The sequence below is a fragment of the Mustelus asterias genome, chromosome 5 (assembly GCF_964213995.1).
Source record: "Mustelus asterias chromosome 5, sMusAst1.hap1.1, whole genome shotgun sequence".
Lineage (NCBI taxonomy): Eukaryota > Metazoa > Chordata > Chondrichthyes > Carcharhiniformes > Triakidae > Mustelus > Mustelus asterias.
In genome coordinates this window covers 62,657,155-62,683,158 of record NC_135805.1, presented here as the reverse complement: position 1 = coordinate 62,683,158, position 26,004 = coordinate 62,657,155, and the positions used below count along the sequence as shown (strand labels likewise).

At 46.0% G+C, this 26,004-nt stretch overlaps 1 protein-coding gene across 3 annotated transcripts in view; it reads left to right on the top strand.

The window, feature by feature from the left end:
• Positions 1 to 26,004, top strand: part of LOC144494106 (calcium and integrin-binding family member 4-like) — a 40,269-nt gene that overhangs the window by 6,937 nt on the left and 7,328 nt on the right. For all 3 annotated transcript variants that reach the window (XM_078213687.1, XM_078213689.1, XM_078213688.1), the window contains exons 3-4: positions 11,528 to 11,624; positions 22,843 to 22,990. In XM_078213687.1, coding sequence (XP_078069813.1) covers positions 22,924 to 22,990 — 67 coding nt within the window. In that variant the 5' untranslated portion in view covers positions 11,528 to 11,624; positions 22,843 to 22,923. The remainder of the gene's footprint in view (positions 1 to 11,527; positions 11,625 to 22,842; positions 22,991 to 26,004) is intronic.

Genomic DNA, 26,004 nt, shown 5'->3' with positions numbered 1-26,004 from the left:
GTTGTGCCATCCTTAATGCGTTTTAATTAATTGAGCAGGATATAGATAGGCTGGAAAATTGGGAGAAATGGCAGCTGGAATTTAATCCGGACAAATGCGAGATGATGCATTTTGGTAGATCCAATTCAGATGGGAGTTATAAAATAAATGGCAGAACCATCAGGGGAATAAACACACAGAGATCTGGGAGTACAGGTCGACAGATCATTAAAAGTGGCAGCACAGGTATAAAAGGTGGTGAAGAAAACATATGGCATGCTTGCCTTCATCGGCCAGGGCATAGGGTATAAAAGTTGGCAAATTATGTTACAATTATATAAAACATTGGTTCGGCCACATTTGAAATACTGTGTCCAATTCTGGTCGCCACGCTACCAGAAGGAGCTAACGGCTTTGGAGGGAGTACAGAAAAGGTTTACCAGGATGTTGCCTGATATGGAGGGTATTAGCTATGAGGAGAGATTGAATAAACTGGGATTGTTCTCCCTGGAAAGACAGAGGCTGAGGGGCGAACTGATAGAAATTTATGAAATAATGGGGGGCATAGATAAGGTGAACAGTTGGAAGCTTTTTCCCAGGGAAGAAATGACAATCACAAGGGGGACACAGCTTCAAGGTAAGGGGGGGAAAGGTTCAGTAGGGATGCGCTGGGGAAGTTTTTTTATAAACAGGGTGGTGGGGGCCTGGAATGCACTGCCAAGTGCAGTGGTTGGGGCAGATATGTTAACAACTTTTAAGACTTAGCTGGATAGTCACATGAACAAGTGGGGTATAGAGGGATACAGGCGGGGTTGGTCTAGATAGGACAATATGATCAGCACAGACTTGGTGGGCCGAAAGACCTGTTCTTTTGCTGTACTGTTCTTTGTTCTAAAATATAACATGTACATCTACAGTGGTAAGATCACATATCTCTGCCACCCGTCTCCCACCACACATACAGCAATATACTGAGGATCATCCCCAGGGGTCTCCAGTTGCAACGTCCTTCTGCCAGGGTTTCTTCCCACCTGCCACCTGGCTTTGTCATGTTTTCCAGCCTCTCATATTTTCTCTCTCTTTTTCTGCTTGTTGTAGACATGACCATTATTTTCATGGTATCTGTAATGATGCATACTCTGAGACTTTGTCAGGAACACAAAAGATATTTATTGACAAGAAAAAAAAAATACAGAGGCCAGCAACACTGCTGACTGTTCTAGAGCTCCCCCACCAGCTGCCCTGGTCCCTACATGTCTTCAGACTGTCTTCTGCCTAAGAAAGGACTCCACTCCCTGGGGGATTACCCACTCTCAGTCCCAATTGGTGTGGTGAACCATCGTTGGTTACCACTGTGGGGTTATTCCAATGTTACTGTTGGGTTAGGGTGTTGCTACTGTGGGGGTTGTTATAATGTTGTTGGGTTAGGGTGTTTACCTGTGGTAGATGTTGTTATGGCACATCCCGGTCGGGCCCCGCCTCCTGGGGAGAGGTATAAGACCCTCTGCTCAGGCGGGACCCCTCCAGTCTGAATTGGTGTACTCGTGTTAGATAGTTCCATTGTTTGTCAATAAAAGCCTTCAATCGCTGAAGCCTTGTACCTCGTGCTTGATTGTCGCGCATCAATTTTATTGACAAACACAAAACTCTCGACAGTAAAGAGAGTATGGAGCAAATGCTGAAACCAGAGCGTCTGACGTTGGACCCACGTGCGGTCGGTGCCTCTAACACCTTCGACCACTGGTTGAAGTGTTTCGAGGACTACCTGGCAGCCTCTGCAGCAGTTACTATGGACGACGACAAACTCCAGGTCCTCCACGCGAGGGTAAGCGACACGGTCTATCTTGCGATTCGTGCGGCCACCACTTACCCGAGGGCCATCGAGCTCTTGAAGAAACGATACACGAGACCACCCAACGAGATTCACGCTCGTTACCTCCTCGCTACACGACGTCGGCAGTCGGGCGAAACCATGGAGGACTACGCCAATGAGCTCTTGCAGCTTGCCAGGGGCTGCGACTGCAAAGATGTGTCGGCTGAGCAATATATGTACGACCTCGCCCGAGATGCGTTCGTAGCAGGGGTAGGGTCCTCGTACATCCGGCTTAAGCTATTAGAGAAAGGGAACCTCAACTTGACCCAAGCGATGGAGATGGCTGAGATGCTGGAGGCAGCGTCGAAAAGCTTGGCTCTGTACCCCGAAGACCACGCGGAGACAACGTGGCAGGAGCAAGCACAAATCCCTCCTCGCCCCACGGGCTCGCGCTCCCATATCGATCCGACGACGGCGGCAGCTCCAGGCGGCCAGCGATGCTATTTTTGCAGCGGAGCCAAGCATCCACGGCAACAGTGTCCAGCAAAAACGGCGATCTGCAGTCAGTGCGGTAAAAAGGGGCACTATGCTAAAGTTTGCAGGTCGAAGCCCAAGAACGGCAGTGCAGCCTGTGACCCTCCAGAGCGGAGACAATCTCCTTCGACGTCGCAGTACCCGCGAGGCCCGACCACGTGCGAATCCAGGACGGCGCCATCGTGGCTGACGGAGGAGGAGGAAGACCACCAGGAGTCGCTACGCTTGGCGCCCTCACCCACGTGCGATTCATGGGGGCGGCCATCATGGTCGACGACGACCAGGAGCGACCAGCAGGGGTCCTCAGTATCAACCTCGGCTGCATGCAGTGACGCCCTGGGGCCAACGGTGGCGTCGATCTCTCTGGACCAGACGAAGCATCACAGACTTGACTGTTCGATGATGAACATCAAGGTAAATGGTCGTACTGTGTATTGTCTGTTTGACAGTGGGAGCACCGAGAGTTTTATTCACCCTGACACTGCAAAAAGGTGTGGACTCCGGGTTCTACCTGCCAAACAGACAATTTCTATGGCATCACGGTCCCGGTCTGTACCGATCCAAGGACGTTGTATGGTAACCCTAGAGGTGCAGGGCACAATTTACGAGCGATACAGGCTCCTTGTGTTACCGCACCTTTGTGTGCCAATTCTCCTCGGACTAAACTTTATGGTCCACATGAAGAGTGTGATCCTACAGTACGGTGGGCCACTCCCTTCACTGGCAGTAGGGAATCAGCCGCAGCCTCCAAATTGCCCAAAGCGCCCCGCATGCAATCTTTCCACACTAAAGATCACCACACCTTCTTTATTTAAGAATCTGGTACCAGGCTGCAAGCCCATCGCGACTAAAAGTAGGCGTTACAGCGCTGAAGACCGGATCTTTATCAGATCTGAGGTTCAGCGGCTCCTCAAAGAAGATCATACAGGCCAGTGCTAGTCCGTGGAGAGCGCAGGTCGTGGTGGTTAAAAGCGGGAACAAACCTCGGATGGTCATCGACTACAGTCAGACCATTAACCGTTATACGCAGCTGGATGCGTATCCTCTCCCGCGCATATCTGATATGGTCAATCAGATTGCGCAGTACCGGGTGTTCTCCACCATAGACCTTAAGTCCGCCTACCATCAACTCCCCATCCGCCCAGAGGACCGACAATACACGGCTTTTGAGGCGGATGGTCGTCTGTATCAGTTTCTTAGGGTTCCATTTGGTGTCACCAATGGGGTCTCGGTCTTCCAGCGTGCTATGGACCGAATGGTGGACCAGAACGGGTTGCGGGCTACCTTCCCGTACCTGGATAACGTCACCATCTGCGGCCATGACCAGCAGGACCTGACACGAATCTCCAAAACTTTCTGCGCACAATCTCGCCTGAATCTGACCTATAACGGAGAAGTGCGTATTCCGTACGCGCAGGTTAGCTATCCTTGGATACGTGGTGGAAAACGGGGTCATCGGCCCTGATCCAGACTGTATGCGCCCCCTTACTGAACTTCCCTTGCCCGCTAGCACAAAAGCACTGAGGAGATGCCTCGGCTTCTTTTCTTATTATGCGCAGTGGGTCCCCAACTACGCGGACAAAGCCCGTCCGCTCATCAAGTCCACGACCTTCCCACTCACGCCGGAGGCCCAATTGGCCTTCAAGGCTTTGAAAAGCGACATTGCGAAAGCCACGATGCACGCGGTGGATGAATCCATCCCTTTTCAGGTGGAAAGTGATGCATCGGATTTCGCCCTGGCCGCCACACTAAACCAGGCAGGCAGGCCCGTCGCGTTTTTTTCCCGCACCCTTCAAGGTCCCGAAATTCGGCACTCAGCGGTGGAGAAGGAGGCTCAGGCCATTGTGGAGGCCATCAGACACTGGCGCCATTACCTGGCGGGGAAGCGGTTCACCCTGATCACGGATCAACGATCCGTGGCGTTTATGTTCAGTAATACGCAGAGGGGCAAGATCAAGAATGATAAGATCTTGCGGTGGAGAATTGAGCTCTCCACCTATAATTACGATATTATGTATCGTCCAGGGAAGCTCAATGAGCCCTCGGATGCCCTCTCGCGCGGAACATGCGCCATCATGCAGGAGGACCGCTTGAAGGCCCTCCACAATGACCTGTGCCATCCTGGAGTCACCCGACTCTACCACTTCGTAAAAGCCCGCAACCTGCCCTATTCGGTGGAGGATGTCAGGTCAGTAACGAGAAGCTGTCGGATTTGCGCGGAATGCAAACCGCACTTTTATAGACCGGACCGGGCACAATTGGTCAAGGCCACTCGCCCCTTCGAGAGGCTGAGTGTGGATTTTAAGGGCCCCCTTCCCTCAACGGACCGGAATGTCTATTTTCTCAATATAATAGATGAATACTCCCGGTTCCCGTTTGTTGTCCCCTGTGCGGACACGTCGACTGCCACAGTGATTAAGGCATTCAGTGATCTTTTTACCCTGTTCGGGTACCCCTGCTACATACATAGCGACAGGGGCTCGTCATTCATGAGTAACGACTTGAGGCAATTCCTGCTCTCATACGGGATTGCCTCTAGTAGAACCACGAGCTACAACCCTAGGGGTAACGGACAGGTGGAGAGGGAGAATGCTACAGTCTGGAAGGCTGTCCTATTGGCGCTGAAATCCAGGGGCCTTCCAGTCTCCCGTTGGCAGGAGGTCCTTCCAAATGCGCTTCATTCCATTCGCTCCCTCCTGTGTACGGCAACCAATGCTACTCCCCACGAGAGGATGTTCTCATTCCCTCGGAAGTCGTCCTCGGGGATCTCCTTACCAGCCTGGTTGACGTACCCAGGACCCGTCCTTCTGCGGCGACATGTGAGGGCCCGCAAGTCCGACCCCTTGGTCGAACCGGTCCAACTCCTCCACGCCAACCCTCAGTATGCCTATGTGGCATATCCTGACGGGCGAGAGGACACAGTCTCGATTCGAGACCTGGCGCCCGCAGGGGACATAGCAACTCCTGTCGCTCCTATACCCCCCGTGATGAACCCCCTTTCACTTCTTTCTTCCCCAGACGTGGCGCGGTCAGCACCGGGACCAGTGCATAACAGTTATACTCCCATGTACAGCTTGCCTGAGACTCGGAGATCGGCGCCACCACAGAAGGTTCCAGGATCCCCTGCACCATCGCCTCACCAGGGTCAACCAGCCCGGGAGTCCTCGAGGGGACAGCCGGACGCTGTTTTGGAGAGAACGCCACCGCAAGCACCTGCTCCGGTGTCGCAACCGGTGTTGAGGAGATCACAGCGACGGTGCGGTCCTCCAGACCGTCTGGACTTGTGAAATTTGTATATATGTGACCTGTTTTCGCACCCCGCTGGCCTTTGTTTTTAAAGGAGGGGTGAATGTGGTGAACCATCGTTGGTTACCACTGTGGGGTTATTCCAATGTTACTGTTGGGTTAGGGTGTTGCCACTGTGGGGGTTGTTATAATGTTGTTGGGTTAGGGTGTTTACCTGTGGTAGATGTTGTTATGGCACATCCCGGTCGGGCCCCGCCTCCTGGGGAGAGGTATAAGACCCTCTGCTCAGGCGGGACCCCTCCAGTCTGAATTGGTGTACTTGTGTTAGATAGTTCCATTGTTTGTCAATAAAAGCCTTCAATCGCTGAAGCCTTGTACCTCGTGCTTGATTGTCGCACATCAATTGGTTCCTCAAGCCAGGAGAGCCTGCCCTTAAAGGCACAATCAGCACAGTATCAAATTAAGGCAATCACAAAAAAAGGATGTTAGAAAAGATTACATGAGTTCCTCACCTCCATCTTCTCAAGAGCAATGAAGGATGGGCAACAAATGGTAGCCTAGACAGTGACATCCACATCCCATGAAATAATTAAAAATGTTATTAACTTGCTGCACCAGAGTCGATAAATTATTTTAACAGAATTAATTGCTTGGAAAGAAGAATATTAAAGGATGCAAGAGACCATGGATGTTGGCTCTCTGAAATAAAAACAAAAAATGCTGGGAATATTCAGTAGGTCAGAGAACATCACTTATTAATTTTCACTTTCAAATTTAATCTAGAATATAATTTTCATGAAGCATGATTAGACTTTCATATGGAATTTTCTTGAAATTTGCCAACTTTATTAAAACTAAATGTTTGTACTTAAATTTCATACCAAATTCTGTTATAAAAAGCTCTCTAGCTTGATGGATACACTGGCCGGAATTTTATCGCCCCACCTGCCATAGGAATCGGAGTAGGCGAGGGGCGGAACATGGGAAGGTCTGTTGACCTCGGGCAGGATTTACAGTTTTGGGATGAGCGAGGCCATAAAATCCCAACCACTATCTATTGTAGCACTGCAAAATACCAAAAGATCTCAGAATTGATTCTAGATCTATGCTGGCTTAGCTGGACTCAGTTAGGATAGCATTTAAAATTCTATAATTAATCTCACCCTGGGCTCGGAAAGCAAAATCCAATGATTGATCACTGTCTCCTGATTTCCTGTTCAAAAATGCCTATATATGTTGATGTCAATTGAGGACAGGATTGATGTCAATTGAGGACAGGATTGAACTCAGCTATGATACCTCTGCAGTCAAATAAAACCCTGATACTCTCTTGATTATTTTGTGAAGAATAGTCATGTCGAGTGGGGTACTGCACATTTCTGGTGTTCTGAAATTGTACCCTAGCAAGTCTGAAATAAAGATCTAGCTTTTACATAATGAGCACAATTTTAACTGCCAAAGGGAGATGCATTTTCCAGAAGGAAAAAATCAGTGAAGCAAGGAAATAAGAAAACGGATCTGAACTACTCTTGTATACCTTAAAATGGAACATAGATCCAAACTGTTTTTTCGTTCTCGGTTGGATATGGTGGGTGGAGTTTAAAGCTTTAAATAAAGTATGTTAGGTTCCTGGATTAAACTGCGTGGGGTTGCAGGTGAGCCAGAAACACCTGCAGAATTGTTGAGTAAATAACTAAAATATTGGCAGAGGCAATTATCTGAGGATTTTATCCAGCATTCTGGCTTTAACAGCCAGAACTTAGATTTCCCAAACTGGAGTTGGCCAAGATCAACCAGGCAAGAGTACAGGAGGGAGTGCTTATTCAGTACAACTGATAGCGAAACTGAATAGCTGCTACCATATCTAGGTGAGAGACTGGTGCTTGCAACAATTCTGATTGTGTACTCTTCCCACTTGATAGGTGATTTGCACCTCCTTGGAAATCAGTTTGCCTGCATTAGACATCACTCAGCTTGATCTGCACTTCTCTGTTGTCAAGACTGCACGAGAAGAGCTTATGCAATTTTATCATTGCACTTCAAATGAGCAACTTGAGCAGCAACACCAGCTATCTTCTTAGCCACATTTTTTATTCATTCATAAGTTGTGGGCATCACTGGCTGGGCCAGCATTTGTTGCCCATCTCCCATTGCCCTTGAACTGAACTGAGTAGTTTGCTATGCCATTTCAGAGGGCATTTTAGAGTCAGCCACATTGCAGTGGATCTGGAGCCACATGTAGGCCATAGCAGGCAGGGATAGCAAATTTCCTTCCCTAAAGCACATTAATGAACCAGATGGGTTTCTATATTTCTATTTCCAGATTTTCATTAAATCTGCCATGGTGAAATTTGAACCCAGGTCCCCAGAGCATTAACCTGGTCTCTGGATCACTAGTCCAGTGACAGTATCACTGTACCACTGCCTACATGTTGCTCTACAGGACAGGGGGGATTGAACGCAGAGGTCCAGCTCAAAGGAGGCAAGACTTCCAACACAAGGTGCATGGTGATGTCACAGAACTGAAATTTATCTCCAAAAACCTCAACCATTTTCCTTTGTGCTAGGTATGACTCCAACTAGTGGAGAGTTTTTTTTTCCTGAGCTCCATTAATTCCAGTTTTGCTCGGGCTCCTTGATGCCACAGTTGGTCAAACGCTGTCTTGATGTCAAAGACTGTCTTGGTATAAAAGGCAATCACTCAAACCACCACTGGAGTTCAGCTCTTTTGTTCATGTTTGAATCAAATGAGGTGAGGAACTGAGTGGTCCAGAGGGAATCCAAGCTAAGCATCAGCAGGTTATTGCTAAGCCAGTGTTACTTGATTGCATTGCACTTTCCATCAGTTTGCTGATGATCAAGAGTAGACCGATGGGGTGGTAATTGGCCTGGTTGGATTTGTCATGCTTTATGTACAGAGGACATATCAGGGCAATTTTCTACATTGCTGGGTTGATGCCAATGGTGTAGCTGTACTGTAGCTGTCCTGGAATAGCTTGGCCAGGGGCACAAGTTTTGGAGCTCAGGTCTTCAGTAATAATGTCTGAATATTGTCAGGATCCATAACCTTTGAAGTATCCAGTGTCTTCACCCATTCCATATCATGTGCAATTTATTGAATTGGCCGAAGATTGGCATCTATGTATGAGATTGGGGATAGTGTATTGAAATAGAAAACTGGTTGGCAGACAGGAAACAGGGTAGGAATAAACGGTTCTTTTTCTGATTGGCAGGCAGTGATTAGTGGGTTACTGCGGGAATCGATGCCAGGATCCAAACTATTCAAAATATATAGTAATGATATAGATGAGGGAACTAAATGTATATTTCCAAATTTGCAGATGGCACAAAGCTGGGTGGGAGTGTGAACTTTGAGGAGGATAGAAATGCTTCCGTGTGATTTAGACAAGCTGAGTGAATGGGCAGATGCATGATAATGTGGATAAATGTGAGGTTATCCACTTTGGTAGCAAAAACGGGAAGGCAGATTGTTATCTGAATGGCTATAAATTAAGAGAAGGGAATATGCAGCAAGACCTGGGTGTCCTCATACTCCAGTCGCTGAAGGTAAGCATGCAGGTCCAGTAGGTGGTAAAGAAGACAAATAGTATGTAGACCTTCATAGCGAGAGGATTCAAGTACAGGAGCAGGGATGTCTTGCTGCAATTGTATAGGACCTTGGTGAGGCAACACCTGGAATATTGTGTGAAGTTTTGGACTCCTGATCTGAGGAAAGATGTTCTTGCTATCGAGGGACTGCAAAGAATGTTTACCAGACTGATCCTTGGGATGACGACACTGATGTATAAGAAGAGTTTGAGTCAGTTATGATTATATTCACTGGAGTTTAGAAGAATGGTGGGGGGGGGGTGGGGGTGCGAGGCTCACATAGAAATCTATAAAATCCTAATAGGACTAGGCGGTAGATGCAGGAAGGATGTTCCTGTCAGTGAAGGAGTCCAGAATCGGGGCCATAATCTAAGGCTACAGGGTAAACCATTAGAATGGAGATGAGGAGTAAATTTTTCACAGAGTTGTGAGATTGTGGAATTCTCTACCGCAGAAAGCAGTTGAGGCCAAAACATTGTATGTTTTCAAGGAGTTAAACAAGCTCTTGGGACGAGGGGAGTCAAAGGATATGGAGGGAAGGCAGGATCAGGCCATTGATTTGGATAATCAGCCATGGTCATAATGAATAGTGGAGCAGGTTCGAATGGTCTATTCCTGCTTCTGTTTTCTATGTTTCTATGTTGGTGACTAAACAGTCCATGTCCTAAAGCAGCAACAGCACTTCAGCAGTCATGGGCATTCAGCCTCTGATCTTCGGGTAAGCATTCTCAAAGGCGGCCTTCACGACACACGACAGCGCAGAGTCGCTGAGCAGAAACTGATAGCCAAGTTCCGCACACATGAGGACGGCCTAATCAGGATGTTGGGTTTATGTCACACTATTAGTAAGCCCCCACAGCTTGCCTCCTGGACTTGCAGGCTGTCCTGTCTGGAGACAATACACATCTCTTTAACCTGTGCTTAATGCTCCCTCCACTCACATTGTCTGTATCTTTAAGACCTGGTTGGCTGTAGAGATTCGCATTCTAATCAGTATTCTGTAACTTGATTTTGTGTCTCTGTGTCCTGTTTGAGAGCAGATTTCCACTCCATCTGACGAAGGAGCAGCGCTCCGAAAGCTAATGGTATTTGCTACCAAATAAACCTGTTGGACTTTAACCTGGTGTTGTTAAAACTCTTACTGTGTTTACCCCAGTCCAACGCCGGCATCTCCACATCATGACTAAAGCAGCAAGACCTAGACAATATCCAGGCTTGAGTTGACAAGTGGCAGTAACATTCACACCGCAGAAGTGGCTGGCAATGACCATCTTCAACAAGAGAGAATCTAACCATGCCCCTTGATATTCAATGGCATTACTATTGCTGATTCCCCCACTATCAACATCCTGGGGGCCACCATTGACCAGAAATTGAACTGCATCAGCTAGCTAAATACTGTGGCTACAAGAACTGCTGACAGGCAAGAGATTCTGCGGTGAATAACTCACCTGCTGACTCCAAAGCCTGTCCACCCTCTACAAGTCAGGAGTGTTATGAAATATTATCCATTTGTCTGGTTGAATGCAGCTCCAACAACACTCAAGAAACTAGATACCATCCAGGACAAAGCAGCCCCCGTAATTGGTGCCCCATACACAAACATTCACTCTCTCCACCAGTGTTGTACAGTGGCAGCAGTGTGTACCATCTACAAGATACAGGAGCTCACCAAGTCTCATTAGATAGCACCTTCCAAACCTACAACTGCTACCATCTAGATTTAAGGGCAGCAGACACATGAGAACATCACCACCTGGACGTTCCCTTCCACCAACCTGACTTGAAAATATATTGCTGTTTCTTCGCTGTCACTGTGTCCAAATCCTGGAACTCCCTTCCCAACAGCACTGTGGCAATTAGGGATGGACAATAAATGCTGGCCTTGTTAGCGATGCCCATATCCCAAGAATGAATGAAGAAAGGGTAGAAGGTGAGCTCCCTCAACATCTGTGAGATGTTGAGAGAGCTCACCTTCAGGGGGCTCAGACTTTAATCACCATTTTTTCCATTACAGCTTTGGCTCGTCATCTCACTGGCCTTCTTTGATTGTTCAGGAAACCCAGAGGCAAGGTGCTAATGCATGTTCCAAAGTTCACTGATGAAACAAAAGGGTTTCCAGCCCACAGCTGGCCTCACCATTCTGTCCAATCAGTTAATAAATAAAATTCCACCCAATGTCTCTCACAGTCACAGGTTTTTCAAATGCTTCGTGTTGTTACTATATTAACATAAAATATTTCATTGGAGAAAATCTGAAGTGAAAGAAATGAGTATATAAATGTGATTATACATGATTGTTATACTTCAATTAACAAATTTATCACTATATATTTCATGTTTTAGTGTTCACCAGACATTTCTTCAGTTAGCTGGTGAAGTAACTGACTCCAAAACACATGTTATCACATCTGAACAGGTCAGCAGTATTCCAGCAATAAAGGTTTGTATGGAACAGATTTTTAACAGTAAAGTGTCCAACTTCGTATTATTCAAGTTGTCTTTCTATTAGTTTGTATGCACTGTGGAAGCTTGCTTTACCAGGGAGGTAAAGTCACATATAGGATGTTGTAATTACTAACATGGTGACAATGCACTTTCACATTTTAAATTTAGTTGTGTGACTAGAGCAGTGATTGTAAGAAGGTACCTGCTGTCTAATTGGGTGGGGTCAAACACTGCTCGTCAATTATCGACTAATGTTCAGGAAGGTAAGCAGGGTCCCTTTTGCTTTGGATTGGCTCCATAGTGAGATTTCTGCTGGTGGAATTGAAGAAGGAGAACAGTGACCACGACACCACACAACCCTGCCACAGCAACCTCTGCAAGACGTGCCGGATCATCGACACGGATGCCATCATCTCACGTGAGAACACCATCTACCAGGTACAAGGTACCTACTCTTGCAACTCGGCCAACGTTGTCTACCTGATACGCTGCAGGAAAGGATGTCCCGAGGCATGGTACATTGGGGAAACCATGCAGACGCTACGACAACGGATGAATGAACACCGCTTGACAATCACCAGGCAAGACTGTTCTCTTCCTGTGGGGGAGCACTTCAGCGGTCACAGGCATTCAGCCTCTGATCTTCGGGTAAGCGTTCTCCAAGGCGGCCTTCACGACACACAACAGCACAGAGTCACTGAGCAAAAACTGATAGCCAAGTTCCACACACATGAGGACGGCCTAAACCGGGATGTTGGATTTATGTCACATTATCAGTAACCCCCACAGCTTGCCTCCTGGACTTGCAAAATCTCACTGGCTGTCCTGTCTGGAGACAATACACATCTCTTTAAATGTGCTTAATGCTCCCTCCACTCACATTGTATCTTTAAGACCTGGTTGGTTGTAGAGATTCACATTCTAATCAGTATTCTGTAACTTGATTTTGTGTCTCTGTATGCCCTGTTTGAGAGCAGATATCCACTCCATCTGACAAAGGAGCAGCGCTCCGAAAGCTAATGGCATTTGCTACCAAATAAACCTGTTGGACTTTAACCTGGTGTTGTTAAAACTCTTACTGTGTTTACCCTAGTCCAACGCCGGCATCTCCACATCGGAATTGAAGAATACAGTCAACTCTCAAAGTTGACTTGGTAATTTGACACCAGAACAAGACATTTTTGCAATATTCAGGAGCTCTGACGATGATTGACTAGCTAGTCCTGTTCTGGAAGAGAGATGTCATTGAGAACCAGAGTTCTTTCCTTTCACCTCTAGGAAACCCCTGTTAGCCTATGCTCTAACCAGGATAGTTTCTGGCATGGGGACTTGCAGCACAAATGGTCACTTAGTCACAAGGGGCCAAGGAGGCCAATGATGATGCCACATGAAACTGGGAACCCTCCAAACATCTCTCTGTCACCAATATCACTGACTGATACATATACTATAAGAGTAAGACATGCCGTGAGACATCAGCGGAGGGCGTTTCACAGGCTTCCTGCTGGACACCACGGCCTCCGCGAGTCTCCCAGACTCAACCTAAATGACCTACGCTTAAGTCTCTCAGCCTGCTGCACTGCTTAATCGCCCCACACATCTTTTCTTTTTGTTAAACCCATAACCCCTAACATTACAAACATAAAATTGGTGATGAGTTAGGAGTTTGTTTCATCGATAACATCAAGAAAAGATTAAGTTTTTAAAAAAACTGTGGGTCCTCACACTTCAAATATTAGATGGTTGGGGAGAAGCTACAACAAGATTAAAGATTGAAGTGCCAGCACAGGAAGACAAGTTTTTAAAAAATCCATGTGTGGTTTTAAAAGAGGGATAATTTTACCAACCAAAGAAGGGTGAGATTCTAGGCAGCATCTGGCATACTTATAAAGACAGAATGCTTTGCTGGGGCCAATTGGAAAAAAAAATACATTAAGTCAACAGTCTCCAGGGCAACAAAAAAATGAACAGAGAATACATAGAATCCCTACAGTGCAGAAGGAGACCATTTGGCCCATCGATTCTGCATTGACCACAATTCCACCCAGGCCCTATCCCCACAATCCCATGTACTTATCCTGCTAGTCCTGACACTAAGGGGCAATTTACTATGGCCAGTCAACCTAATCCACACATATTTGGACTGTGGGAGGAAACTGGAGCACCCGGAAGAAACGGGAAGAATGTGCAAACTCCACACAAACAGTGATCCCAGGCCAGATTTGAACCCAGGACCCTGGTGCTGTGAGGCAGCAGTGCTAACCACTGTGCAACCATGCTGTCCGAGTACTGGGAAGACAGTAAAAAAAAATATACTGAGCAATCACAAGTTGCTGGCGCCTGCAAGAGAAATGGCAGGTCAGTTAGGATCCGAGGGGCCTTTCAATGAAGAAAATGAATCACAGAGTTTCTCCACAGAGAACTTTTAGTACTTTGTACAAGCAAATAAAATTGCAAATGAGTTGCCCGTACCAGTTTTTCTCAGTGCAATAGGAAGTAAAACCTTTAAGTCTCTCTGGAATTTGGTCCATCCATATTATCTGGGAATCAAAACATACGATGACTTGACAAAGATCCTTGACTAGCATTAATCTCCAATGCCACTGATCATTGTGGAATAAATCAGGTTCCACCAAAGGAATCGAGTGGAAGGTGAAAGCATTGCTCAGTTTGTGGCAACCTTAAAAAGACTGGCACATCCTTGGGATTACTATTGACCCAAAACTCAAATGGGCTCACCACATTAACACAGTGGCTACAAGAGCAGGTCAGAGGCTAGAAATACTGAGGCGAGTAACTCACCTCCTGGCTCCCCAGAGCCTGTCCAGCATCTACAAGGCACAAGTCAGAAGTGTGATGGAATACTCCCACATCCTGGATGGGTGCAGCTCCAACAACACTCACGAAGCTTGACACCATCCAGGACAAAGCAGCCCGCTTGATTGGCGCCAAATCTACAAACACTCACTCCTTCCATCACTGACGCTCAGTATCTACAAGATGCACTGCTGCAGTACACCAAAGATCCTTAGACAGCACCTTCCAAACCTACAACCGCTTCCATCTAGAAGGACAAGGGCAGCAGATACATGGGAACACCACCACCTGTAAGTTCCCCTCCAAGCTACTCACCATCCTGACTTGGAAATATATCGCCGCTCCTTCGCAGTCGCTGGGTCAAAGTCCTGGCATTCCCTCCCTAACAGCATTATGGATCAACCCAAAACACATGGACTGCAGTGATTCAAGAAGGCAGCTCATCACCACCTTCTCAAGAGCAACTAGGAATGGGCAGTAATTGCTGACCAACCAGTGATGCCCATGTTCCACGAATAAATGAAAAAAACAACATTAGGTTTGGTGAGTCGTTAGAAGCTTCTCAAGATAATCTAGTTTGTGCTCTTGAAAATGAGATTATCTAAAGAAGATTGCTTGCTGAACATGCTTTGACTTCAAAGACTGCGGTAGAACTTGCAGTGTCGATGGAACTAGCTGGTGAAGAGGCTTTACAATTTGATGCAGGAATGAAGATTCACAAGTTGGGAATTGTCCATAAAATGTCTAAACAGCAACATGTCATCAAGATGTGCCAAAATGAGCTATTCAGCAAGTGAATGCTGGAGTAGGGATAGTCAATGCAAGAATTGTGGAAAAATGGATCACATTGCAAAATTTGTTGGGCTAGACCAGCTTTCTTTGAGAAGAATAGTCAGAAGAAGAATCTCAGTACCTTCAAAAAAAAGAACAAGTTGCATTCCACAAAAATAATTTACAAAGTGGAAAAAAGGAATTATGGCTGTGAAGAAGAGAATGATGTGGAGATGCCGGCGTTGGACTGGGGTAAACACAGTAAGAGTTTTAACAATACCAGGTTAAAGTCCAACAGGTTTATTTGGTAGCAAATGCCATTGCTACCAAATGCCATTGCAAATGGCATTTGCTATCAAATAAACCTGTTGGACTTTAACCTGGTGGTGTTAAAACTCTTACTTAAGAAGAGAATGTCCAGAGATATGATGAAGAGCTCCAACAGAACATCTTATCCATACAGGGTGGATCACATAGGTTCTGTGTGATTCCAAAGTTAAGTGGACAACCTATTAGGATGGGGGTTGATACTGGTGCTGCTGCATGTTTAATTCCTGAGAATACATATTAACAAAAGCAGAAACATCTTCCTTTAAAACCAGCTGATGTGATTTTAAGAACACGCAAGGAGGAGATTGTGCCGTTAAAAGGTTACATCATGGTCAGTGTAGAGTTGAGTGGACAGCAGCAGAGTAGCCTCCTTGTGATCTATGGTAATTTTCCAGCTCTATTTGGGAGATCATGGTTGGAGAAGATAAAGCTTAACTGGAGTGTTGTCAATAGATTGGTCAATGTCAAAACAGACCTATATCACCTTCTGGGTAAATACAAGAGTGTATTCAAAGAGATACTTGGCTCATGAAGGGAGTTCAAGTGAAACTCAAGGTAAAGTCTAATAGTCAACCAAAACGTGTCAAAGCAAGAGTGGTGCCATATGCCATTCATCCCAAGGCCATAGAAGAATAAGGATGACTTGTTAACACTGGTCATAGTTTGAGGGTAAGGGGTAAACCTTTTAGTACTGAGGTGAGGAGAAATTTCTTCACCCAGAGAGTGGCGAATGTGTGGAATTCGCTACCAGAGAAAGTAGTTGAGGGCAAAATGTTGTCTGATTTCAAGAAGGAATTAGATATAGCTCTTGGAGCTAAAGGGATCAAAGAATATGGGGGGAAAAGGAAGATCAGGATATTGAATTTGATGATCAGCCATGATCATAATGAATAAAGGAGCAGGCTCGAAGGGCCAAATCACGTACTCCTGCTTCTAGTTTCTATGTTTCCTATGTCTATGTGTGTTAGAGCCAGTTACAATGAGTCTACCCCCTCATTGTACCTGTCATGGGTGGCACAGTGGTTAGCACTGCTGCCTCACATGCCAGGGACCTGGGTTCGATTCCCGGCTTGGGGCACTGTCTGTGCAGAGTTTGCACATTCTCCCTGTGTCTGCGTGGGTTTCCTCCGGGTGCTCCGGTTTCCTCCCACAATCCAAAGATGTGCAGGTTAGGTGAATTGGCCATGCTAAATTCTCGTTCAGTGCTAAATTCTCGCAAATGGACGCTGGAGTATGGCAACTAGGGGATTTTCACAGTAACTTCATTGCAGTGTGAATGTAAGCCTACTTGTGATTAATAAATAAACTTTACTTTAGATAGTTCAGTTCATATTTGTGATTTTAAAACAGCCATAAATCCAATGTTGTGTGCTGATCAATATCGGCTTCCTTTCAAAGTGTAAAAGCAAATTACTGCTGGTGCTGGAATCGCAAAAAAAAGCAGAAAATGCTGGAAAATCTCAGCAGGTCTGACAGTATCTGTGGAGAAAGAACAGAGTTAATGTTTTGAGTCTGGATGACTCTTTATCAAAGCTGAACAAAGAACAAAGAAGAACAAAGAACAGTACAGCACAGGAAACAGGCCCTTCGGCCCTCCAAGCCTGTGCCGCTCCTTGGTCCAACTAGACCAATCGTTTGTATCCCTCCATTCCCAGGCTGCTCATGTGACTATCCAGGTAAGTCTTAAACGATGTCAGCGTGCCTGCCTCCACCACCCTACTTGGCAGCGCATTCCAGGCCCCCACCACCCTCTGTGTAAAAAATGTCCCTCTGATGTCTGAGTTATACTTCGCCCCTCTCAGCTTGAGCCCATGACCCCTCGTGATCGTCACCTCCGACCTGGGAAAAAGCTTCCCACTGTTCACCCTATCTATACCCTTCATAATCTTGTATACCTCTATTAGATCTCCCCTCATTCTCCGTCTTTCCAAGGAGAACAACCCCAGTCTACCCAATCTCTCCTCATAGCTAAGACCCTCCATACCAGGCAACATCCTGGTAAACCTTCTCTGCACTCTCTCCAATGCCTCCACGTCCTTCTGGTAGTGCGGCGACCAGAACTGGACGCAGTACTCCAAATGTGGCCTAACCAGCGTTCTATACAGCTGCATCATCAGACTCCAGCTTTTATACTCTATACCCCGTCCTATAAAGGCAAGCATACCATATGCCTTCTTCACCACCTTCTCCACCTGTGTTGCCACCTTCAAGGATTTGTGGACTTGCACACCTAGGTCCCTCTGTGTTTCTATACTCCTGATGACTCTGCCATTTATTGTATAACTCCTCCCTACATTATTTCTTCCAAAATGCATCACTTCGCATTTATCCGGATTAAACTCCGGATAAATAGTGAATTCCACACATTCGCCACTCTCTGGGTGAAGAAATTTCTCCTCACCTCAGTACTAAAAGGTTTACCCCTTACCTCTCCGCCCAATTTTCCAGCCTATCTATATCCTGCTGTATTGCCCGACAATGCTCTTCGCTATCCGCAATTCCAGCCATCTTCGTGTCATCCGCAAACTTGCTGATTACACCAGTTACACCTTCTTCCAAATCATTTATATATATCACAAATAGCAGAGGTCCCAGTACAGAGCCCTGCGGAACACCACTGGTCACAGACCTCCAGCCGGAAAAAGACCCTTCGACCACTACCCTCTGTCTCCTATGGCCAAGCCAGTTCTCCACCCATCTAGCCACTTCTCCTTGTATCCCATGAGCCTTAACCTTCTTAACCAACCTGCCATGTGGGACTTTGTCAAATGCCTTACTGAAATCCATATAGACGACATCCACGGCCCTTCCTTCATCAACCGTTTTTGTCACTTCCTCAAAAAACTCCACCAAATTTGTAAGGCACGACCTCCCTCTTACAAAACCATGCTGTCTGTCACTAATGAGATTGTTCCGTTCTAAATGCACATACATCCTGTCTCTAAGAATCCTCTCCAACAACTTCCCTACCACGGACGACAATAGAGAATAGGATAAGGTGTATACTGTTGCAGCGAGGAGGCAGGGGTTGGGCTGAGGGGCTGGGCTGTGGGCGCTGGATAGAGAGCCAGTGGTTGGTGGAGACGGGAGAACTTGACAAAGGTGATCTCTTTATGTGCCGCTATCAGCACCCTTCTTAGCCATGGTCACCACCATTTCCATTCCCTTTGTCTTTTTCTCGATGACAGCTTTGTCAATCACCTGTCTCTTCATGTCCTCCCTCCTCACTGTTCAAGGCCCCAAACGTCCTTCAAGTGAAATAATATTTCACTTGTACTTTGTTCAATTTGTTCTATAGTATTTGCTGCTCCCATTGCAGTCTCCCCTACATTGGGTAGACCAGACATACACTCAGTGACCATTTTACAGAACATCTTCACTTAGACTGCAAGCATGACCCAACCCTTCTATTGCTTGCTATTTCAGCTCAGCATCTTGCTTTCATTCTCACATGTCCGTCCTTGGTCTGCTGCAATGCTCCAGTGAAACCCAATGCAAACTGGAGAAACAGCACCTCATCTTCCGATTAAGCACGTTATAGCCCTCAGGACTCAACATTGAGCTCAACAACTTTACACTGTGACCTTGTTCCTTCATCTTGACCTTTTTTTAATATCCAAAACATTTTTTGTCCCAATGTAAAGCACCACAACCCCGCCCCCCACCCCTTCCCCTTACCTATTGGGTCACTTGTTCTTTTGTTTTGCTTTCAACTGAGTATTGGCCTTTATTAACATTCTGATATTTTACCTTTGTGCAACTACTAGACCTTTTATAGTACTCCACATTGCCATTATTGCTTCCTCCGCCTCGTGACCTATATATCTTTGTTGCTGTCTCTCCTGCTCCCAACAATCACTGACCTTCTGCTCTGCTCTACCCCTTCTCATGCAGCATATAATTAATCACATTTCTCCCCCTCTTTAACTCTGAAGAAGTCATATGGACTCGAAATGTTAACTCTCTTTCTTGCTCCACTGATGCTGCCAAACCTGCTGAGCCTTCCTTGCACTTTCTGTTTAATTGCGTGGTTGGCTATGTGTGGCCCCCAGTTACATTGCCACCTCTCTGCACCTGATCTGTTTCTAATCTAACATGCAGCCAGTGTGCCCGAACCAGAATCTCGCTCACAATGAGCTCCTTTACTCTCTTAATTAAACTTATTTGCAAATCAGGTGGGTTTGCAGGACTGGCTACCTCCCAGCTCTGCTGAAACTCACCGGCGCTGAAAGCCAGCATGCCAGCTGGTACTGCTATTTTCATTGTCCATCCACCTGCAGTCTTTTCCTGGTGGGAATAAAATGTCCAGCCCAAAAATAAAGTGGATTTAGCTGGGATGCATCCTAGGCAATCTGAGTAATAGTGGAAATTACGGAAGCTTTGACCACAATCTTTCATTCCTCCTTAGAGTGGTACCAGAGGATTGGAGTTGGAAATATATGCTCCTCTCCAAACTAGAGGAGAGGGATTAACTCAGTAACAATAGGCTAGTTAGGCTAACATTGTTGGGGGGAGGGTGTCTTCTAGAGACCATGGTCTAAGGAAGAATGAATTGCCATTTGGAAAACATTGTTTAACAAATGACAACCAGCATGAATTTGCTAAAGGAAAATAAATGACGAGCACACTTGACTAAGTTCTTTGATAAACTAATAGAGAGGGTTAATGTGAATGGTGTGGATGATCCCTAGTTGGCTTCTCGATGTACTGCTCCATTGCACTCTCCTCATAGAGGGGCGCAACTCAAGAATTCCCCCACTAGTCTTCTCTCCTTCCCTTTTATTATGGGCTATATTCTCCTGTGGAGACAAAAGAGAATGACTGAAAGCCTGATGGCTGGCAAGCCTGGGGTGTGGGATGGATAGGTGACATATTTTGGCACCTCAACGGGAAGGGGTTGTGATGAGGAGTGCCTGAGGGATTATGGAAGATGTTGGGTGTCAGGAAGTGGATTGATGTGGACATTCCAGGTGTGACAGACGGTACAGATGCCAGGATGGCACTGATGAACACTTGCAACCCAATAAGGTCATTCATTTTCTTCTGGCATTGGTTATAGTCCTCAGTGTCAGGCCGCTGGCATTGACCACTGCAGTCATCACATCCTAGGCTGCATTTGCTTCCCTGCTTCTGGGTCACCTACTCACTCAGGTACAGGGTGGCCCACCTCTCCCATTGTGTCCAGAAGCCGTATGAAATCTGCCTCCATGAAGCATGCTGCTGCTCTCCATGCTGCCAACCCCCGGCTTGACTGGCTATGAGTGCAGAGGGAATGTTTAAATGCAGCTCCCCCTTGTTAACACTGCACAGCTGCCAGTCAGTTTAGGGGAATCACATGTCTGGGGACTCCATACTGGCGCGTTTCACGTGGAGTTCTTTTCAGTGCACTAAGTGTGGAATGATTGCGATCCGATTCATGCCTGACATACCAGCATGGATCACAATGGTTTTGTCACCAAAGATTAAACTTAGTCATGTCTTAGGAAAACTCCACCTGTGGAGTTCAGATGCCCAGCCATGAAAAGAGAACTTAGGCATCAAACAAGGAGTTATCTAATCAATTTGATAGGCTGTCAAGAGGCTTCAGTGCTATGGTTGAGTATTGAGGAATCTGCTTCTAATCTGTGTGTTCACAACTTGTAAGACATTGGCACTCTATGGATGCTTTTGGAGAGTGCGGCTCTGCGCATAAACCTGTTGGACTTTAACCTGGTGTTGTTAGACTTCTTAAAATGCTGCAGTCAGTCCCTCACAAAAGGACTCTGTGTGGATGATATGGGTAGATGAGTAGAAGTGATGAGCCCAGCCCCATGTAAGTGTCAGTGGTGCAATGAGAATTGTGTGGTTGGATAAGTCTGCTCTTTGCTGCCTTAACAAATACACACTTACAGATAGCCAACTGGACCAGATTTCCCAAGCAGCAGCCAAGATGTCAACACAAGAAAGAGTAGGGCCAGGATTTTCCCAAAATATTTCTAAATGTCGAATTTGCGTGAAAACTGGAATAAATCACGCTGGATTTTTCAGTGGGAGTTTGAAAATGAATCTCCCACACACTGTGCATCGCAGAGAGCCCAAGCGGGAATCATGCTGGAAAGTTGTGGGTGGGGCCTGTTCCCACCCAGAAGGCTGGCAAGATGGCGCTGAGCGGGCTACTGCACATGTGCCGATTTGTCAGCGCCCAGATCATGCATGCGCAGTGGCCCCTGCCTGCCGGCTTCCCGATTGCTGGCTGGCTCTGCGATACCTGCAATGCTGGCTCTCTCACCCCCCCCCCCCTCCCCCCCCCCCCCCGCCCCCACGGCCCGATCGCTAGCCCCCCCGAACATTCCTGGGCCAGCCTTGACCCATCCCCCCTACCGGCCCATTCTGACTTCCAGCACCCCCCCACTCCTTCTGATAACCAGCCCTGATCGCTGGCCTCCGTCCCTCCCCCACCGATCCTGACTACAGACTGACAGTGGGACCCCCACCCCCACTGATTGACCCAACACGACCGGCCCCCTTGGCACTGCCCCATGGCTAATGGGTGGTGCCAAGATGCCCCCTGGGCATTGGCACTTTGCTCATTGGGCAGTGCCAGGGGGCCTAGGCTGGCACTGCCAAGGTGCCAATGCTAAGGGAGCACCCCCTCATATCCGACCCTCTGGAGGGCCCTGATTGCCCCCCCTTCACTCCAGTGGGGGTGGGCCTCTAACTCCCCAAAAGTGGGGAGCTACTATAAACCCCGCTGGAGCGAAATACTCCTAGCAAGGTGGGAGGGGCTAGTTGGCCCAGAGATTTCAGTCCCGGGCCCACTAATTGTATTTAAATTTCATTAAAATACTTATTTAAATAATTCATGACGCTCCGTGCCTATTTCTGGCATGGAGCCGACGGCACCGGAAATTTGACGCTGGGAGATGTGCTCGGGGCCGGACACCCAGCACGGATTGTACTAATCTGATCCCATTGAAATCTCCCATCCCGCTGCATTAAAAAATCAGCACAGTGGGATGGGAGAATCGCTTCCTAGATTTGCAAGTCACAGGAGTCTCTTCCTTCGCCGTTAAAAGAATGATGTAACAAAGAGTGTTAGCAAGAGAGTCCAGTGTATTAGTAGTGAAGAGACTACTGGTTAATAATTGCAACCCACCAAGTGGAAAAAAGTCTCAATTCACTTGGTTGTCATTGAAATGAAAGAAAATGTTGGAGTTTGGCACGATTATACTATATAGCTATGAGTAATCTTGAGCAATCTTTTAGTATTTAACCCATATTCACAGTTAATGTCTGTCATCTGTGATCTGAAACAGGTGAATCCATTTAAAGACCAAATATGTAAGGTGTTTAGCTGGAATGAAGAGGGATTATTTTCATTTGAAGAATTCCTGGAAATGATATCAGCCTTCAGTGAAAATGCATCGCTTAATGTAAAAGCAGACTATGCCTTTCGGATCTATGGTATGTTTTTCCTCATTTAAATTCCTTTATTGAGTAAAATTAAATATAGAGTGTAAAAGTTTAATCTTTTTTAAATAAAAGTTGATACTTGATAGGAAATCAGTTTAATTTATATTTTGATTGAGGAAGAAGGATGATGTTAAAGTTAATTGAGAGCAGAGTTAAATATATGTATATTCTTCTCAGAGCCATGCGGTGATTGGCTGGTGAGTATTTTTGCTGTTTTTCCTTTCTCCAATATTAGGGACTGAGTCTAAACAGCAGGGAAATTAAAAATTGTCAGAAAGTTTAAGCATTTAAGTGACTCCAACAGGGAGGAAGGGAATAGCCGGTGAGTCTTATCCTTTAAATTTAAGCAACGTTTATTAGTATTACTGAAAATTTTAAGGTTTATTAATTAGTAGTACTTAGAAATAATAGTAATCGTAAGTAAGCAGCAATCAAGTTTATTAGCAGTAATATGGTTTATTGATAGTAGCAAGGTTCATTACCTAATAGAGTAATGGTCAACCTCACTCCCCAAACAACTATCTGGGCAGTTTTTTGAATGGAAGCTTGGAGGTAGGTTGGTTAAGAGTTAAGAGTAGAGGAGTCAATGAGGTGTTCTTTGAGGAAAGTTTTTTTTAAAAAGGACAGGACGGTAGGCTGAAGAGATGGAATCATATTATCTAGCATGGGGTTCAGGAAGCATATCTAAATGGTCAGTAGTTTCGTAAGAATGGGTTCAAGGAGCAGGAGATGGGTGACATAAATGAAATTAACTGAGAGACAGTCAAAGGAGAAATGAACATAGGAACAGGAGTAGGTTGTTCAGCCCCTGCCATTCAATTAGATCATGGCTGATTTGGTGCCTAATTCCATATACCTGCCTTTGGCTCATTTCCCTTAATACCTTCGCTTAACAAACGGTTATCTATCTCAGATTTAAAATTAGCAACTGATCTAGCATCAATTGCCATTTGTGGAAGAGAGTTTCAACCACTACCACTCTGCGTGTGGAGAAGCGCTTCCTAAAATCTCTTCTGAATGGTCTGATCCTAATTTTTAGACTATGCCCCCTAGTTCTAGAATCTCCAACTGGTGGAAATAGTTTGTCTTTATCTACTTTGTCTTTTCCTCTTAATGTCTTGAGCACTTGGCACGTCATAACATTCAAGGCTATGGGCTGGTAGATGGGATTAGGTGGGAGTTCAGGTGTTTCTCGTGTGTTGGTGTGAAGGGCCGAAGGGCCTCTTGTGCATTGTATGATTCTATAATAAGATTTCGATCAGGGAGCGCGGGGATGAATTTGTATCTCTATGATGATTTGCTGGTGTGCTGATTGCTGATTGGGGGCAGGGGAGAGAGAGGGAGAGAGGGTCGTGTCAGACAACCATCGGGGCCAGGGGTTGATGGAGGTCATGTGCAAGTGAATCTGGGGTGGAGGGGCCCAATGTTTGTGGGGGCCAGGGGGAGGCTGAATCTGGCCCAGGAGGGATCTAGCAGAGGAGCTGCTTTATATCATTATTTTTTTCTGCGCATGTGCAGTTTGAGGTTCCGATCGGAGCTGCAGGTTTTCGGGCACTGCCTTCTGTAGCGAGAAACGGACTTGCCCAAACTTTTGCAGACAGAGTGCATAAGATTGGCCCTGACAACGCACCCAAAAAACGGATCTGGGACTCTCCCAGCTTCACGCCTGCCCGACACTTAGAAAAAATCTTGTGAAATTCTGCCCATCATGTCTGCGCTGGCCAAAAAGAGTAAAATAAAATAGCCAATCATTTTAATCTAATTTTCCAGCACTTGGTCCGTAGGCTTGAAAGTTATAGCAACTCAGGTGCAGATCTAAGTACCTTTTAAATGAGTTGAAAGTTTCATTCTCAACCATCAATTTAGGCAATAAATCCAAATGTCTACCACCCTCTGGGTGAGAAGGTTTTTCCTTTTGTCCCCTCTAATCCTTCTACCAATCACCATAAATCTATTCATCCTGGTAATTGATCCCTCAGCTAGGGAAGATAAGTTTTTCTTGTCTAGCCTGTCTTGGCCCCTTAATTTTTAAGCCTCAATTAGGACACCCCCTAGCAGCCTCTGTTCTAAAGAAAACAACCCTAACCTATCTAATCTCCCCTCAGTGTTGCAATTTTCATACCCTCGCAATATTCTTGTAAATCTCTGCTGCACTCTCCCCAGAGCGATAATGTCCTTCCTGTAATGTGGTGACCAGAACTGTACACAAAATTCCAGCTGTGGCCTAACCAGCATTTTATACAGTTCCAACATTACGTCCCTGCGTTTGTATTCAATACCTCACCCAATAAAGTAAAGCATTCTATATGCCTTCTTGACCACCTTGTCCACCTGTCCTGCCACCTTCAAGGACCTGTGCACCTGCACTCCAAGGTATTTCACTTCCCCAATCCCTCTATATCTTCCCATTTATCTGATTCTTTGCTTTGTTTGCTCTCCCCAAGTGCATTACCTCACATTTACCCGAACTAACCTCCATTTTCCACTTCTCTGCCTACTGAATCAAACCATTGATGTCATTCTGGAATCGACAGCTATTCTCTTCACTATCAACTACACGGCCAATTTTTGTGTTGCCTGCAAATTTCCCAATCGCGCCACCCACATTTAAGTTTAAAGCAATATATACAACAACCAGCAAGGGCCCCAATACTGCACCCTGTGGAACACCACTGGAAGTTATTTTCCATTTGCAAAAACATGCATCAACTATTACCATTTGTTTCCTGTCACTGAGCCAACTTTGATCCAACTTGCCAACTGTATTTGGTGTTACAAGTGTACTTTGTATTGCTTTTGTTCATAAATTAGTTCGATAGTTAATGATACATACAGTATAGCAATACTATTGCCAGGACATGTCAAAATATCAGCAAGGTTTACCAGTTAAGATTTCTTAATTACAGACAAGTCTGTTCCAGCATTAATTACAAGGTCGGGATTGTAAAATATTTACTTGGGTTTTTGATTGGCTAATTTCAATTATTTTATGGTATGTCACTAAG